The following is an 18,675-nucleotide window of genomic DNA, read 5'->3' on the forward strand; positions in this document are numbered from 1 at the left end:
CCGGAAAAACTCCAAATTTGTTTTCTGTTTAGCGTGGTATTTTTGGACACTGTGTGCGGCCTCGCGACCCAAAAGGTCGATCCGCCTTCCCTCTTTGCCAATCTAACTCCAGATTGCAAACCCGTCGCCACCAGGAGCAGACGGTACAGCACCCAGGATAAGGCCTTCATCAGGTCCAAGGTCCAGCGGTTGCTTCAAGAGAGAGTCATCGAGGCCAGCAACAGCCCCTGGAGAGCTCAAGTGGTCGTGGTTAAAACTGGGGAGAAAAACCGAGTGGTCGTGGACTACAGCCAGACCATCAACAGGTACACGCAGCTCGACGCATACCCCCTCCCACGTATATCTGACATGGTTAACCAGATTGCACAGTACCGGGGGCGAAATTCTCCCAAAACGGCGCGATGTCCGCCGACTGGCGCCCAAAACGGGCCAATCAGACGGGCATCGCGCCGCCTCAAAGGTGCGGAATGCTCCGCATCTTTGGGGGCCGAGCCCCAACATTGAGGGGCTAGGCCCGCGCCGGAGGGATTTCCGTCCAGCCAGCTGGCAGAAACGGCCTTTGGTGCCCCGCCGCCAGCTGGCGCGGAAATGACATCCCCTGGCGGCGCATGCGCGGGAGCGTCAGCGGCTGCTGACAGTTTCCCGCGCATGCGCAGTGGAGGGAGTCTCTTCCGCCTCCGACATGGTGGAGACCGTGGCGGAGGCGGAAGGGAAAGAGTGCCCCCACGGCACAGGCCCGCCCGCGGATCGGTGGGCCCCGATCGCGGGCCAGGTCACCGTGGGGGCACCCCCCCGGGGCCAGATTGCCCCGCGCCCCCCCCAGGACCCCGGAGCCCGCCCACGCCACCTTGTCCCGCCGTTCAAAAGGTGGTTTAATCCACGCCGGCGGGACAGGCAATTTATCGGCGGGACTTCGGCCCATCTGGGCCGGAGAATCGAGCATGGGGGCCCCGCCAACCGGCGCGGCGCAATTCCCGCCCCCGCCGAATCTCCGGTGCCGGAGACTTCGGCAACCGGCGGGGGCGGGATTCACGCCAGCCCCCGGCGATTCTCCGAACCTGCGGGGGGTCGGAGAATGATGCCCTGGGTCTTTTCACCGGTGCACCTGAAATCCGCTTACCACCAGCTCCCCATCCGTAAATTGGACCGGCCATACACCACCTTCGAGGCAGACGGCCGGCTATATCACTTCCTTAGGGTCCCCGTCGGCGTCACCAACGGGGTTTCGGTCTTCCAAAGGGAGATGGACCGAATGGTCGACCGGTACGGCTTGCGGGCCACGTTTCCGTACCTAGACAATGTGACCATCTGCGGCCACGACCAGCAGGACCACGACGCCAACCTCGCTAAATTTCTCCGCTCCGCCACTCTCCTCAACCTCACGTATTACAAGGAGAAGTGTGTGTTCCTCACAAACCGTTTAGCCATCCTCGGCTATGTGGTCCAGAACGGAGTTCTGGGGCCCGATCCCGACCGCATGCGCCCCCTCATGGAGCTCCCCCTTCCCCACTGCCCCAAGGCCCTCAAACGCTGCCTGGGGTTCTTCTCATATTACGCTCAGTGGGTCCCAAACTACGCGGACAAGGCCCGCCCACTCATACAGTCCACTCACTTCCCCCTGACGGCCGAGGCCCAACCGGCTTTCGCCCGGATCAGAGCTGATATTGCCAAAGCTGGAATGCACGCTGTAGACGAAACACTTCCTTTCCAAGTAGAAAGTGACGCATCGGACGTCGCCCTTGCCGCCACCCTCAACCAGGCAGGCAGGCCCGTGGCATTCTTTTCCCGCAACCTCCATGCCTCCGAAATTCGGCATTCATTCGTCGAAAAGGAGGCCCAGGCTATTGTTGAGGCTGTGCGACATTGGAGGCATTACCTGGCCGGCAGGAGATTCACTCTCCTCACTGACCAATGGTCAATAGCCTTCATGTTCAACAACACACATGGGGACAAGATCAAAAATGACAAAATCTTGCGGTGGAGAATCGAGCTCCCCACCTATAATTACGAAATTAAGTATCGCCCTGGCAAACTCAACGAGCCCCCAGACACCCTATCCCGAGGTACATGTGCCAGCGCACAGGTAGACCGACTCCAGGCCCTGCACGACAGCCTTTGTCACCCAGGGGTCACTCGGTTGTACCACTTCATTAAGGCACAAAATTTGCCCTACTCCGTCGAGGAAGTAAGGACGATCACCAAGGACTGCCAGGTCTGTGCGGAGTGCAAACCGCACTTCTACCGGCTGGACCGCGCGCACCTGGTGAAGGCCTCCCGCCCCTTTGAACGCCTCAGTGTGGATTTCAAAGGCCCCCTCCCCTACTCCTACCAACACACATATTTCCTCAGTGTGATCGATGAATACTCCCGTTTTCCCTTTGCCACCCCATGCCCCGCCGTGACGTCTGCCACCGTCATTAAAGCCCTTAATTCTATCTTCACTCTGTTCGGCTTCCCCGCCTACATCCACAGTGACAGGGATCCTCATTCATGAGTGATGAGCTACGTCAGTTCCTGCTCAGCAGGGGTATCGCCTCCAGCAGAACGACAAGCTACAACCCCCGGGGAAACGGACAAGTAGAAAGGGAGAATGGGACGGTATGGAGGGCTGTCCAGCTGGCCCTATGGTCCAGAAATCTCCCGGCCTCCCGCTGGCAAGAGGTCCTCCCTGATGCACTACATTCCATTCGCTCATTACTTTGCACTGACACTAACAGTACACCGCATGGACGTCTTTTTGCCTTCCCCAGGAAGTCCACATCCGGGGTATGGCTCCCAACTTGGCTCACAGCTCCGGGAACCGTGCTTCTCCGTAAACATGTGCGGCTCCACAAGGCGGACCCGTTGGTGGAAAGGGTGCACCTGCTCCACGCAAACCCACAGTACGCCAACGTGGCGTTCCCCGACGGCCGCCAGGATACCGTCTCCCTCAGGGACCTGGCACCAGCAGGTTCCACCCCCACGCCACCCCCGCTGCCCCTGGCACCACCCTCCTCTCCCCCGCCGCCCCCATCACCCATTAGGACTGTCCGTCCTCCCCCTGCCCACCCCCGTTGATGAAGAGGATTTCGGCACGCTCCCGGAGTCAACTTCGACCACGACAGCACCAACATCGCCGGCTCCACTTCGTCGATCCCAGAGGACGATCAAGGCGCCGGACCGGCTGAACCTCTGACCGGCCCGCCGGATGACCAGAGACATTTTTTTTACTGTTCTGTAAATATTAAAGATGCAAATTGGATATAGTTATCCACCACCCCCGCCGGACTCAATTTTAACAGGGGGTGAATGTGGTAAACCACTGTGTTCTTATATTAAGGGTTGTACGGTAGAACCTGCACTACTGGTTCACCTGGGCCCCTGCATGCTAGCGCCACCCAGGAGGCGGGGTATAAACATGCGTGGCCTCCAGCTCGCAGCCATTCCGTCAGCTGCTGTGGGAGGCCACACATCTGATACTAATAAAGCCTCAGTTTGAATTCAACTTCATCTCCAGCCAAATTGATCGTGCCTAAGCTGCCAACGCAGTCAGACAGGTTTTTGGGTGTTTTTGTGCTTTATGATGAAATTCCACAGCATCTCCATGGCCTTTGCAGCATCGAATAGGGAAATGGGTCTTTATGTTTCATTTGGTGGTTAAACCCGATGGTGGCATCTCCCACTGTTTCATAATGTCCACGTTTTGCTTTGCTCCACGTTTTCCCACTTGCTGTGCCAACTTCACCTTCTCTACGATTGACAACACGTTTAACTTTCTCCCAGGTTTAGCAGCAGTCTGACGTCCTGCCCGTCCATTCACAGAGCGATCACACTGTGAAATGATAGTGTTCCCACTCCTGTGTGGTCTAACTCCACTCCGATTGGTCAGCACAGTCATGTAACACTCTTGGCCAAGTTTGCTAATCGGGAGTTACCAGTCTGGAATTTCACCTCCTCACAGCCATCCTTTTATGGGATTTGCTATTCTGCCTGCGGGATTGGCTGACAACTTGGACGGAACTGGAATCTCAACTCATCTGAGTTTGACTGATTCACCGTATTTATTTCTATATTTTATTTCTTTGGTAAGTGTCTGCAGTGAATGTATCTGAAGGTTTCTGGCCATCTGTCAGTGCAAGTCTGACTTTGGTCTGCTCCAGTCGTCCAAAGGAGCTCAAAATAAGAGACAAGAATAGGATCTTTCAATTCAACATTTTACAGACTTCCGCCCTCAACATGGAATTCAGCAATTTCAGACAATAAACTCTTCCCACTTCTTCAAACAGCAGCTGCTGGTAATGATTCTGTTATTCCAACTCCAGCTCCTGATATTCCCATTCTGTTAATCCCAATTCCACCTCCTGATATTCCCATTCTGTTATTCCCAATTCCCACCTCCTGATATTCCCATTCTGTTATTCCCAATTCCACTTCTTGATATTCCCATTCTGTTATTCCCAATTCCACCTCCTGATATTCCCATTCTGTTATTCCCATTTCCACATCCTGATATTCCCATTCTGTTATTCCCAACTCCGCCTCCTGATATTCCCATTCTGTTATTCCCATTTCCACCTCTGAATATTTCCATTCTGTTATTCCCAATTCCAGGCAGTACCACGTGTTGGCCATTTATGTTAGGGATCCCTCCTTGGGACGCGGAGCCCCCAAGAAAGAAGGCCCTGCCCCTAACCCAGGACGCCATTTGGAGATGGCTTTGATGCCCCTCCCCATACAGTACGGGCCGTTCAGGTGCCTCTCGTTGCCGTTTATCCAACCCTTAAATCTCTCAGCCTGTCTGGAGAAGACTGAGAAGGGGCAGCACGGTAGCATAGTGGTTAGCACAGTTGCTTCACAGCGCCAGGGTCCCAGGTTCTATTCCCGCTTGGGTCACTGTCTGTGCGGAGTCTGCACGTTCTCCCCGTGTGTGCGTGGGTTTCCTCCGGGTGCTCCGGTTTCCTCCCACAGTCCAAAGATGAGCAGGTTAAGTGGATTGGCCATGATAAATTGCCCTTAGGGTAGGTGGGGTTACTGGGTTACAGGGATAGGGTGGAGGTGTGGGCTTAAGTAGGGTGCTCTTTCCAAGAGCCGGTGCAGACCCGATGGACCGAATGGCCTCCTTCTGCATTGTAAATTCTATGATCAATGATCTGTGATCCATAATCTATACTGCCACCTGATCTGCTGAACATTTTCAGCATTTTCTGTTTATATATGTATCAGAAGCACATTGTTTAAAGAAATAAAATAATTCAGCTAGTTTTATTATTTGTCATGTATGGACAGTTCAGAATTATTTCCATGTAAATTACAAAGAGCCTTTGTTTCCATTCTGCTGTAGCTGAGGTTTGACTGTAGCTGATTAATGCGTTTCTAGGTAATATAATTAACGTTGCTAGGAATTTGCATTATGAGTCATGTGACTTCGCACTGTACACATCTTCCTGTAAAGTTTTAGCAATTTAAAATGTAGTGTGTGCTCCCTTGCAGAATGTATTTTTTTAAATATAAACTCAGAGTACCCAATAATTTTTTTCACCAATTAAGGGGCAATTTAATGTGGCCAATCTACCTAACCTGCATATCTTTGGGTTGTGGGGGTGAAAACCACGCAGACACGGGGAGAATGTGCAAACTCCACACGGACAGTGACCCAGAGCCGGGATTCGAACCCGGGTCCTCAGTGCCGCAGCCTTGCAGAATGTATTCATGTTAAACTGACATCTATTTGCCATGGGATTATTGACTTATTAATATTTTACCATACAAGCAACTTGAAAGAGATACGATATCTTGAAAAGACTTCTCACTTCTGAAGATTCTGCCCTTTCTGTAACTGTTACATTTCACAATGTTCCAGTGCTTCTCTCTTTCAGGATCAGGGGCGGGATTCTCCCCTACCCGGCGGGGCGAGGGGTCCCCACGTGACGGAGCGGCGTGAACCACTCAGGCATCGGGCCGCCCCAAAGGTGTGGAATCCTCCGCACCTTTAGCGGCTAGGCCCGCCCCGGAGTGATGGGCGCCCCGCCGGCTGGCGTGGAAGGCCTTTGGCGCCACACCAGCCGGGGCCGAAGGGACTCTGCCGGCCGGCGCGGGTCCGCTCATGCGCCGGAGCGTCAGCGGCTGCTGCGTCATCCCCATGCATGCACGGGCGGGGGGGGGGGGGGGGGGGGGTCACCTATGCGTCGGCCATGGCGGAGACTGATGGTCGGCGTTTAGGAAAAGTGTTCCCCCATGGCACAGGCCCGTCCGCGGATCGGTGGGCCCCGATCGCGGGCCAGGCCACCGTGGGGGCACCCCCGGGGCCAGATCGCCCCGCGCCCTCCCCCAGGACCCTGGAGCCCGCCCGCACCTCCAGGTCCCGCCGGTAAGGGACCTGGTTCAATTTACGCCGGCGGGACCGGCATAGAAGCAGCGGGACTTCGGCCCATCGCGGGCCGGAGAATCGCCGGGGCGGGATTCACGCCGCCACCCGGCGATTCTCCGACCCGGCGGGGGGGTCGGAGAAAGAAATGCTTAGAGGTGTTTAACATTCCTCAAGAAGGGCTCTGTACAAAATGTTGATGTTTTCTCTCCACAAATGCTGACTGACCTAACAATGTTTCCAGCCTTTATGACTTGTTTTATTATTACTCGTACAAAAATCAATTTTCTCAAAGTGCAACTTTGAAATGAAGCTAAAATTCTAATTAATTAAGAATTATTAGAAAGAGAGATATACTTGTATATTGCAATAAAGATTCACATTTAAATTGCGTCAGCGTCAGATATTCCAACGCACCTTCCAACCAGTGAAGTACAAGGAAGGTGCAGACACTTCAGAGGAACACGCTGCTTATTTTCACACAGCAGGGGTCCTACAAACAGCAGTGACATAATGACCATTTATTTTTTAGTGATGTTGATCAAGGGATTAATATTCGCCTGGAGATTGCGATTATTCCTCTGCTCTTGTTCCAATAGTACATGGGATTTTAAAAATTCAACCTGAATGGGCAGTCATGGTTTAATGTCTTATCTGAAAGGAAGCTCCTCTGACAACCCTGCACTCTCTCAGTGCTACACTGTGAGCCTTGAATTTGTGCTCAAGTCTCTCAGTGAGAGCACAGTTAAAGAATAAGAGGTCCCCCTCTAAGACAGGGATGAGGAGAATTATTGGATGGCTAATATTGAGGAGGGTGACAATGAATTATAGGAGGACATTAATCAACTTTCAGAATGGGTAAATTAAGTTCAACGCAGGTACATGTGAGCTGGTATATTTTGATTCGAGGATAGTGAGTTCACTTATGACTTGGAGGGTGGGATAAAAGAAAAAAGAGATTTCAGAGAACAATCTACCAATCATTAAAAGTTGTACCATGGGTAAAGAAGGACACATAAATAGCAAACCAAGCAGTTGGCTTTATTTCTGGAGGAATAGAAATGAAAAGTAGGTAAGTTAGGCTAAACCTGTATCAAACGCTGGTTGGATCGCACTTGAGTGCTGCGTGAAGTTCAGAAGAACCTCCTTTACCCACAGACTGGTGAGAATGTGGACCATAGAGAGTGATTGAAGTGAATGGCATAGATATGGACCTATTTAAGAGGACGCGACAAGAACATGAGGGGGTAGGGAGTAGGGGTTGTCATGATAGATTCAGATAAGTAAAAATGGGAGGAAGCTCAGTGGAATAAAGACAAACACGACTGTTTCTGTGCCTTATATCTTGTGTAATCCCATGGAATCTCAACATTCTCATTCAGGGGTGGCAAGTTGGCGCTATGGTTAGCACTGCTGCCTCAAGGGCGCTGAGGACCCGGGTTCGATCCTGGGCCCGGGTCACTGTCCGTGTGGAGTTTGCACATTCTCCCCGTGTCTGCGTGGGTCTCACCCCCACAACCCAAAGATGTACAGGGTAGGTGAATTGGCCACGCTAAATTGCCCCTTAATTGGAAATAAAATGAATTGAGTACTCGAAAAAAAAAATTTTAAATTGTGATTCCGAGGCAGGAGGGCTGCCACGGAGCCATGCTCACACCTCTCGTAACCCGGGAACATCCCAAACTCAATGAAGATTCTTTTGAAGTATAATCACTGCAATTCGCAGGAAATTGCTCAGGATTTAAAATCTTTTGCAACTTTTAGTGATTGTTGCCACTGATTGACTACTTGGCTCATTCATTTAAAATATTCAACTTTTTCAAATAGTAGATTTCATTCGGGAAATCAATATATCACTAATATATCTATCTATTCCCAAATAAAACATCATCGCGATTTTTTGAAGTGTTGCAATGTTTTAGGAAATAATAGAATCTTCAGAACCCGTTTTTAAAGATTGCAGTGATGAGAGACACTTTCATGCTAATACCATTTTCAAGTTGTTTGTATATTATGGCGCTGACCCTGAACAATAGCAACACGTACTCCAAACTGTTACCAGCTCATCACAGAATATCAGCTGCTTCTAAAAACGACTTGAGTGCTTTCTGGCTGAAGAGCTGGTTTGAGACAGTTCACTTTGCTCTGACGTTTGAGCAACAAAGCTTGGATCCAACATGATGTGCCATCAATGAACACACGATGAGTGGTGAACGTAACTGAGGTTTTAATACACTAAACAGAAAACCTCCTGGCCTCTGATCCCGAACTGGAGACCAGCCACCTTTATACATAAGACCGAGGGGAGGAGCCACAGGCGAAGCCAGCAGGGACAAGCCCAGGCATGTAACAATACAATACAATACAGTGGTTTAGCACACAACGTTGGGGCCCATGCTATAACCAGAATGAAGCCAAAGGAGGAGGTGGATTTACTTTGCTTCACAATTGGCAATCTGTCAGACCTAGGTATAGAACAAAGAACAAAGAAAATTACAGCACAGGAACAGGCCCTTCGGCCCTCCTAGCCTGCGCCGATCCAGATCCTTTATCTAAACCTGCCTTCGATTTTCCAAGGACCTACTTCCCTCTGTTCCCCGCCCGTTCATATATCTGTCTAGATGCATCTTAAATAATGCTACCGTGCCCGCCTCTACCACCTCCGCTGGCAAAGCGTTCCAGGCACCCACCACCCTCTGCGTAAAAAACTTTCCACGTGCATCTCCCTTAAACTTTCCCCCTCTCACCTTGAAATCGTGACCCCTTGTAATTGACACCCCCACTCTTGGAAAAAGCTTGTTGCTATCCACCCTGTCCACCCCTCTCATAATTTTGTAGACCTCAATCAGGTCCCCCCTCAATCTCCGTCTTTCCAACGAAAACAATCTTAATCTACTCAACCTTTCTTCATAGCTAGCACCCTCCTATATAACCTCGTATACTATGTTTGGTGAGTTCAGCTTGATACTGATTGCTAATGCTGTGGCAGGTGAAGGATCCCCTATGTATAATTCATGAAAAATAAACGTCACCATTCACAAAATATTGTGATCCCGAATCTGATATTGAAAATGTGCAAATATTCTAGTTAAGCTGTGTCCCTATTTTAAAATTCTCATCCTTCTTATTTCTGTATCTCCTCCAGTCCCACAAAACACTTGGAGATATTGGTGCTTCAGTAATTCTCACCTTAACAGCATCCCCGAGTTTAATAACTTCACCATTAACGATTGTGCCTTCAGTTGCAAAAGCTCTCTGGAAATCCCTCCCTCCTTTCTGACACTCCTTGAACCCTCCCCTTTCACCAAGCCTTTGATCATCAGCCCTAACATTTAACATAGATTAGTGCAAATTTTGGTTTCATACTACATCTGAGAAGTGTTCTGGGATGTTTAGTGCTATACAAATGTAAATTGTTAAAGGTGTTATACAGTTAAAAGTGCTACATAAATATAAATTGTTGTTGTTTGATTCAGCCTATTCCTGCAGTAATTCTGTCAAGCCAACTCTGTCAAAGAAATTGACAGTTCCTTCCCACCAGAATATCCAATCATTGCTCACTATTTTATTATCTATTTAAAATAATACCATGTCTTGTTTGCAGCATTGGAAAGATGAATGTGTTTCAAGGTGGACAGTGTCGCAGGGGAGATCACTCTCATTCCACACAATAGTTCTTCTGTAGTTTCCACAGCTGTCAAGTGTCAGAAAGATTAGGGACCCCAGCAGTGAATCAGCAAGCTACTGTGAAATTTCCTCTGGCTAGTTACAAAATGTGCATAACCATGTTAACCCAAACTGGCTTGAATTTCAGTGTTAGGTACCTGTTATTGTCCTTGTGTGTCATTTCAGGAAGTCCCTTTTTTTTCACTGTAATCTTACATTAAAGTTAAATATAGATCTGTTTAACTCTTTTTATTAGCTCTTGTGCCCCATTTGCTTTCATCTAAATTTAATACCATTTTTTATTTTCTGATCATTTTTGTTCCTATGTTTGCACATTGGGACTTATGTTTATGGCTTATTTTGACTGAAAGAAATTAAAACTAAGAAGAGTTGATGATTGGGCAAGGGAAAAATGGAGGCATGATTTCCTTATTTTAAAATAGCAACCCAGAAATCACAAAGGCACTTCTGTGCTTCAGTACAGTGTACTATCTATCAGAGCTATGCGAGGACATCCATTTCAAATGTTTAATATTATACCGTAATGGCTGGTAGTTGATCAGATGAAAACAGCAATAGCTTGTATTGATATACAAAACATAAAAATGACCCACTGTTCTACATAACTTTAAACCAAGCCACACATGGAAATATCAGAGCAGATGACCAAAAGCTTTGTCAAAATGATACATTTGAAACAGGAGTGAGCAGTGAAAGTAAAGATGTTTACAGAAGGAATTTCAGAGGTTAGGGCCCAAGTTAAAGGCATGGCCACCAACAGTACAGCAATTAAAATCAGGGCATAGGCTAAGACCAGAATTAGAGGAACGCAGATGTCTCAGAGGGTGTGGGGTTGGTGACAGAGATAAGGCAAGGCCATGGAGGGACTTGAAAACAAAGATTTGAATTTAAAAATCGAGTGATTGTTGTACTAGATGTCAGTGCAGCTCAGTGAGCACAGGGCTAATAGGGGAACAAGGACACAGGTAGCAAAGTTTTGGATGACATCACGTTTATGGAGAATCAAGCCTGTGAGGATGGCCAGCATAACCAGTATATTTTGTAATAGACATTATTCATCTGAGTTTACATAAATGTAAACTGATCGGGAATCAACAGCTCCTGTAACATAATCAGTGTTGCAGCTATCATAACCCATACACCCCAACAGTAATTTGCTTTCTGTGAAGTTCTGGCATTGCACAGATATCCCTCGTCCTTCCCCTTTAATCAATAGTTTGACTGAACATTCACTGCAGTCACTGCTGTCACCCAGACAGCATTGCTGAGTTTTAGTGTAATATTTACAGTATCATTTGATGCACTATCAATTACCACAAAGACGAGAGGAGTGGAATAATCGAGGCTTTGTTGAGCAAAGATGTTGTGCCTCCTGTAGCTGGAACCAGAATGGCTGCAGCACCGGCGAGCACACACTTTTATACACCGCCTGGTGGGCGGAGCTAGCAGGCAGGGATTTACCCATGTACCTCTAGTATATGTGTCTTACCTTAATACATATAATACAGCTAGTGGTGACTACCACATCATTATTGTATGTGAGTTATTGTAAAGTATCACCATGTTCTTCAGTAACAGTGATAGTTAATGTGAAACTGCCATGTCATTCCAAAGCTTCACTGAAATGCCACGACCTGTAATCTAACAGAAGGACATGTGCAGCAGTACAGATTGCTGCAATGTGTATATAAGGGGTACCAGCCTCCCCGAACAGTCGCCGGAATGTGGCGACTAGGGACTTTTCACAGTAACTTCATTGAAGCCTACTCGTGACAATAAGCAATTTTCATTTCATTTTCAGAGGTAGTTTAACTTGGTACAGTTAAATGCAGGGGAGGGAGGTTATTGGGGGAGATGTTCTTCCCCAGTATTTGGGGGATCCTGTATATCTCTAATGGATGGTCTAAGAACAGGAGAAGCAGGGAGATGCGGGTATCCACCCATCGTTTTAGTGAAAACAAGATCCAAATTAACCTTCGGAGATTGGAAAATTTTGGAAGGAAAAATAATAAGAAACAATATAAACTGAATGGTTTAATTTTAAAGACCGTTGCAGGAACAGGAAAACCTGGTCCTCGCAGACATAAATCTTTGAAGATCTGACTCGATTGGCCGAATGGCCTCCTTCTGCATTGTAAATTCTATGATGTTATGTTTGAAAAACATTGGAGAGGTACCATCAGCGCTGTTTGAGATGGATTCTCCACATTACCTGGGAGGACAGGCTTACTAACACCAGCATCCTTGAAGGAGCCAAGAACATCAGCATCGAAGCCATGATCATCCGAAATCAACTCTGCTGGGCCGGCCATGAGTTAGTATCAGAGTCCCGATTGCCAAAGCAAACCTTCTTCACCCAGTTCAAGAAAGGCACCCAAATATGAGGAAGACAAAGGAATTACTTCAAAGACACCCTGAAGGCTTCCCTCAAGAAATTCAACTCAGACATCAAAGCCTGGGAGACTGCTACTCAGAAGAGATCTACTTGGAGGAACCTTCTGACTGGAGGGACAGAATTCTTCAAGGACACTCAACGGCAAGAGGAGGTCCAGAAACGGAGCCTAAGAAAGAAATACCAGCGATCTAGAGTCCAAGGACCAATTCCCCCTCTCGGAAACATCTATCAAGTGTGCGGCTGAAGATGCAGCTCTAGGATCGGGCTCATCCGCCACGCAAGGACCGACAGAACAAGTGACCAATAACACGGAGTATCTTAGGTGGACATCATACTCATTCGCGAATGATCATTGAAGAAGAAGGGGCTGGGGTAAATCATTGAATATTACCAAAATGTCCTTTCCACACAACATAGGGCGGCACGGTAGCACAGTGGTTAGCACTGTAGCTTCACAGCGCCAGGGTCCCAGGTTCGATTCCCGGCTTGGGTTACTGTCTGTGTGGAGTCTGCACGTTCTTCCTGTGTCTGTGTGGGTTTCCTCCGGGTGCTCCGGTTTCCTCCCACAAGTCCCGAAAGACGTGCTGTTAGGTAATTTGGCAACTAGGGGATTTTCACAGAAACTTCACTGTAGTGTTCATGTAGGCCTACTTGTGACATTAATAAAGATTATTAATATTAAACGTCAAAATTGAATTTTGTGTTGTTTTTGGGGGGGCAAATGAAATCTGATGCTAGACCAGTTGGTGGAATGGGCGGACAGGCAGCAGATGAAGTTCACTGAAGAGAAATGTGAAGTGATTCCTTTTAATAGAAATAAAATTGAGAGACCATATAAAATAAAACGTCCAATTCTAAAAGGGATGCAGGGGCAGAGGGACCTGGGCGGATATGAGCATAGATCATTGAAGGTGACAGGACAGGTCAAGAGCGTGGTTAATAAAGTGTATAGTATCCTGGCCTTTACTAATAGGAGCACAGAGCACAAAAGCAAAGAATAACTCATTGTACAAGACATTTCAGCCTTATCCAGGGTATTATGTCCGGTCCTGGGTGTTGCAATTTAGGAAGGGTGTGAAGGCATTGGAGAGAGGGCAGAAATAATTCACGAGAATGGTTCCTGGATGAGTAACTTCAGTGACGTAGATATATTGGAAAGGTTGGGACTGTTACCGTTGGAGGAGAGAAGATCTGAGAGGAGCTGTGTAGAGGTATTCAAAATCATGAGTGGTCTGGACAGGGTAGATAGGGAGAGACTTATCCCACTCATGAATGGATTGAGAACAAGAGGACACATATTTAAAACACTGTAATTGGCAAGAAAAGCAAAAACAACATAAGGAAAAGCTTTTTCACACAGCGAGTGGTTAGGATGGGGAGTGCACTGCCTGAGAGTGTGGTGGAGGCAGGTTCAATCGAAGCATTCAAGAGGGGATTGAATTATTAACTGAACAGGAGGAATATTCAGGATCACAGGAGGAAGATGGGGGGGGGGGGGGGGCACAAGATGAATTGCTCATTCGTGGCCTCCTTCTGCACTGAAGCAATTCTGTGATTCTGTGAAGTTCCACATTCCCATTATGAGGAAGGTGTCAAGTTATGTGTGAGTCAGATTGCTCATGTTGCACCACCTCTTACATTAGCATAGTTGTTCATGCAATAGCTGATGCGCTTTAGTTCAAACTGAACTACCACAGAAACTACTTTGAAGCTGTTTTGTAAAAACACACGAGTGCCAATACTTCACCCAGGTCAAATTTAATTATAATATTCTTGTTACAGAATGGGTGGCACGGTGGCACAGTGGTTAGCACTGCAGCTTCACAGTGCCAGGGACCCGGGTTCAATCCTGGCCTCGGGTGACTGTGTGCAGTTTGCACGTTCTCCCCGTGTGTGCGTGGGTTTCCTCCGGGTGCTCCGGTTTCCTCCCACAGTCCAAAGATGTGCTGGTTAGGTGGATTGGCCATGATAGATTGCCCATAGTGTCCAAAGGTTAGGTGGGGTTACGGAGATAGGGCTTAGGTAACTCTTTCGGAGGGCCGGTGCAGACTCAGTGGGCTGAATGACCTCCTTCTGCACCGTAGGGATTTGATGATTCAAATTTCATTACGGTTAAATACTCAGTCTCACACAAGGTGACAGAATTATAACTTATGGAGTAAAAGAAGCCTTTTACACAATTGTGTTCTTCAAATTCCTGACTAAAATTGACAATGCAGCAACACCAATAAACAGACAGGACCACACCAGAATATTTCACAATATGTGGACAATATAAGCTCGAGGTCCAAATAAAATTCTCAAACTATGAATAAAAATAAGTTCAAAATGCTCATATCTAAATAGAAATTGCACTCCAGATAGGGGCTGGTTTAGCACAGGGCTAAATCGCTGGCTTTGAAAGCAGACCAAGGCAGGCCAGCAGCACGGTTCAATTCCTGTACCAGCCTCCCCGAACAGGCGTCGGAATGTGGCGACTAGGGGCTTTTCACAGTAACTTCATTGAAGCCTACTTGTGACAATAAGCAATATTCATTTCAGATTTTGAATAAGTCGAGTGCTTTCATAGGTTAGTTTGATGGGCCAAATGGCCTCCTTCTGTGAAGTAATGACTCTGGTTCTATGACAGGACACTCTATGGCACTGATGCTGCACATTAGTGTGTTTATTTTAATTCCGCTATCAGGTACAGATTATTGCAATACCAATATGCAATTTAATAGTGTGAGGGGTTAAGCACTGCTGGAAGAAGGACATGTTACAAGCAAGGGAGGTGGTGGCATTGTCTCTGGTCGAGGAATCCAGAGACCTCGGGTAATATGCCAACGGCCGAGGTTTAAATCCCACCTCATTCAGTAATGCCCTTCAGGGACAAGCATCTGCTGTCTTACCTGGTCTGGCCTACATGTGACTCCAGACCCACAATCTCTTAACTGCCCTGCTCAGTTGTACCCCCTCCCTTAGTAGGGGGGGGGGGAGGGTCAATAACCAGGGGGCACAGATTTAAGGGGAGGGGATTTGAGGAAAAGGTTTTTCACCCAGAGGGTGGTGGGAGTCTGGAACTCGCTGCCTGAAAGGGTGATGGAGGCATTTAGATCAGCACGTGACATGTGATAGTCATACAAGGTTACGGAGAAAGTGCTGGAAAATGGGATTAGAATAGATAGATGCGTGGTAGCCAGTGCAAACACGATGGGCTGAAGCACCTCTTTCTGCGCTGTGAATCTCTCGGACTTTAAGATGATACATATCTATCTGACAACCCATCCACAACTTACCACTGTTCAAGAGCAGATTAATGAGGCTAGATCCTAATGTCCTGTTTATTAGCTAAAGCTATTAAACTTTACCTTTTCTTTTACAGTAACTGTGATCTGCCCAAGGGCAGGTTTCTGATCATTCTTCACGGCCTCCCAATGAATAATGAGCAACATGACTGGGAAAAGGATACATGAGGTGGGGTTCCCCTTGCCTTCCTACAGAATCACAAGGCCTGTCCCTGAGGAGTCTCCTGCCTGTGAGCAGCCATCAGTCCCTCGATGTTCTAGCCAAAAACTCAGGGGCTGCTCTGTTGGCCATGGTCCCTAACCCTGAGCATGTGGTCCTTATCCAAGTCTCACAAAAGGACAGGAGTGATCACCTCCTGAGGTCTCAAATGACCCTGCTCCCCTTTCTTTCCCTTAACCAACTCTGAGGAAAGGTCACACATAGCAACTGGAAACATTAACAGTTTTCTCCCTGCACAGACGCTGCTGGGAGTTTTCCAGCATTTTCTGTTTTTATTTCAGCATTCCAGCAGAGTTTTGCTTTTATTAAGATATAGTAACTGTGTCCTTGAAAATACAGAATCGAGGCAGCACGGTGGTGCAGTGGTTAGCACTGCTGCCTCATGGCACCGAGGTCCCAGGTTCGATCCCGGCCCCGGGTCACTGTCCGTGTGGAGTTTGCACATTCTCCCCGTGTCTGCGTGGGTTTCGCCCCCACAACCCAAAGATGTGCAGGGTAGGTGGATTGGCCACACTAAATTGTCCCTTAATTGGAAAAAATTAATTGGGTACTCTAAATTTATAAAAGAAAATACAGAATCAATTTCCCAAGACATAAAAGGCACATTTAGGGCAGCATGGTGGCGCAGTGAGTTAGCACTGCTGCTTCAGGGCGCCGAGGTCCCAGGTTTGATCCCAGCCCCGGGTCACTGCCCTAAGGACATTCTCCCCGTGTTTGCGTGGGTTTCGCCCCCACAATCCAAAGATGTGCAGGCTAGGTGGATTGGCCACGCTAAATTGACCCTTAATTGGAAAAAAATAATTGGGAACTCTAAATTTATAAAAAAAAGAAAGGGCACATTTTGGGTTCAGCGGAACGGATTTAATGATTGCTTCACGCCAGCAGTAAGCACAATGTGCCGAGTTTAGTACTGCTTGTTGGAATGTTTAATGTGACCATACTGGGCTCCAGTCTGCTCAGCACGCTGCCTCTGGCAGTTCTGCTCTTCAGCTGAAATTAAATTGAAGATAGAAAAAACCTAAAACCTAAATCCAGCTCATCAAAAAAATGCTTTAAAAAATTTAGTGGGACGGTTCATAAATATTTATATAGATTACTCTGGTCCTTTTCCAGCCAAAGTCTTTCAAAAGGTGTCTAATTGGAGAGTGGGAGAGAGGGAAGGGAGGGATTAAGAGGAAAAAAAAGACAGATATTTCGGAGGGGGAAAAGGTGAATGCGAAGGGTGAACAAGTGTTAGCGAATTGTAGAAAGGGGAAATTCATTTTGAAATAAGCCTTCAGCAAACCCCAGGATATCCCAATCCCAATCAATCAAAGCGACAAGTGTGTGTGTGGTACATAACTTGATAAGGATTAAAAAGGTCGCTACATATTTAATGTGTAACAGGGAATCTGATGTGTTAGTGAAGTTACCTGTGAACATTTGACTGCATCAGAAGCTTTGTACATTCACCCCCCACACCTGGCTCCTCACTGAAAAGCAGCAACATCTAGACTGGGAAAAAGTTACAAGCTTTCCACAAAACAGATGGGAAGAGAAGTATTCGATTTTTAAAAAACACAAAAGCACTGCCCAGTGCAGTAATCACTAACCTTACAAAGTCACGGTTCTGCGCGGACAGTAAAAGCAGAGATGTGAATGTTAAGGTGATAAATCCCATTGTCTTTCTGTGAAGCTGGGGGGAGCGGAGGCTCAGCCTGAAGGAAAGGGGTCGGCTCTGTGGAGCTGTCAGCAGATTGGGGACAAGCTGCCCCGCTCACATTCCGCAGCCCCGGAGCTTCTCCTCTGAGCTGCTGTCTCCAGATCGCTCAGGGTACAAGTGTGATGAGAGCCGGAGCCACTTCAGTACACATCACTCTCTGCCCACATTGCCAAGCTGCGGGAGGCTTAAAGAGACCGCGCCAACTCCCTCACTCCCGCAGCAACATTTCAAGCTGTATTTGCCCACATTTGAAAGTCAGCAGCTCTTCTGGAAAAGACTGGCACCGAGGATTTATTCCAATATCACTGCTCGGTTCATCAATGATGGCCAGGGTAAACACCCCCTACCTCACCCAGCTTGGAACCTCAATCTGCTATGCCTTCTGCAACAACCCCCCCCCCCCCAAAAAAAAAAAGCGTGTGACCTACTGGCAGAGGCAAAAATAAGATTAAAAACCTGGGAGGGGAAAAGGTGGAAATTACTTTTCCAAGTCCCTTTGGCGATTACAGCAATACCAGGGCACGACTCTGAGTCTGAGTAAGGGTCTGCATTACCTACCTTTTGTTCACAGTGGTGATCCTCACCCCAGGGGGGAGCAGGTACACCTGTCACTTGAAGAAATTCAGTGCATCCTGCACAAGCTAGCGATGTGCGATCTTACACACACTCAGCTTTTACACACACATGGAAGTCTTGCTGCAATTGTATCGGGCCTTGGTGAGGCCACACCTGGAGTATTGTGGGCAGTTTTGGTCTTCTCTGAGGAAGGATGTTCTTGCTCTCGAGGGAAAGCAGCGAAGGTTTACCAGACTGATTCCAGGGATGGCAGGACTGTCATATGAGGAGCGATTGAGTCGGTTAGGATTATATTCGATGGAGTTCAGAAGAATGAGGGGGATCTCATAGAAACTTACAAAATTCTAATAGGACTGGACAGTGAATACAGTGAATGGTAGAACCCTCAAGAGTATTGACAGTCAGAGAGATCTAGGAGTTCAGGTCCACAGGTCACTGAAAGGGGCAACACAGGTGGAGAAGGTA

The 18,675-nt window shown here is 47.7% G+C and overlaps 1 protein-coding gene across 3 annotated transcripts in view; it reads right to left on the minus strand.

Annotated features, from left to right (window-relative positions):
- gabrd (gamma-aminobutyric acid type A receptor subunit delta) overlaps nt 1–17,899 on the minus strand; it is a 61,512-nt gene extending 43,613 nt beyond the window's left edge. Inside the window, exon 1 of one of the 3 annotated variants that reach the window (XM_072477801.1) lies at nt 17,525–17,882. In XM_072477801.1, coding sequence (XP_072333902.1) covers nt 17,525–17,592 — 68 coding nt within the window. In that variant the 5' untranslated portion in view covers nt 17,593–17,882. Of the gene's footprint in view, nt 1–17,524 lie in introns of all 3 variants that reach the window. The other 2 variants (XM_072477803.1, XM_072477804.1) reach the window with 2 other exon arrangements.
- Between the last annotated feature and the right edge of the window lie 776 nt (nt 17,900–18,675).

Source organism: Scyliorhinus torazame, chromosome 16, assembly GCF_047496885.1.
Source record: "Scyliorhinus torazame isolate Kashiwa2021f chromosome 16, sScyTor2.1, whole genome shotgun sequence".
Lineage (NCBI taxonomy): Eukaryota > Metazoa > Chordata > Chondrichthyes > Carcharhiniformes > Scyliorhinidae > Scyliorhinus > Scyliorhinus torazame.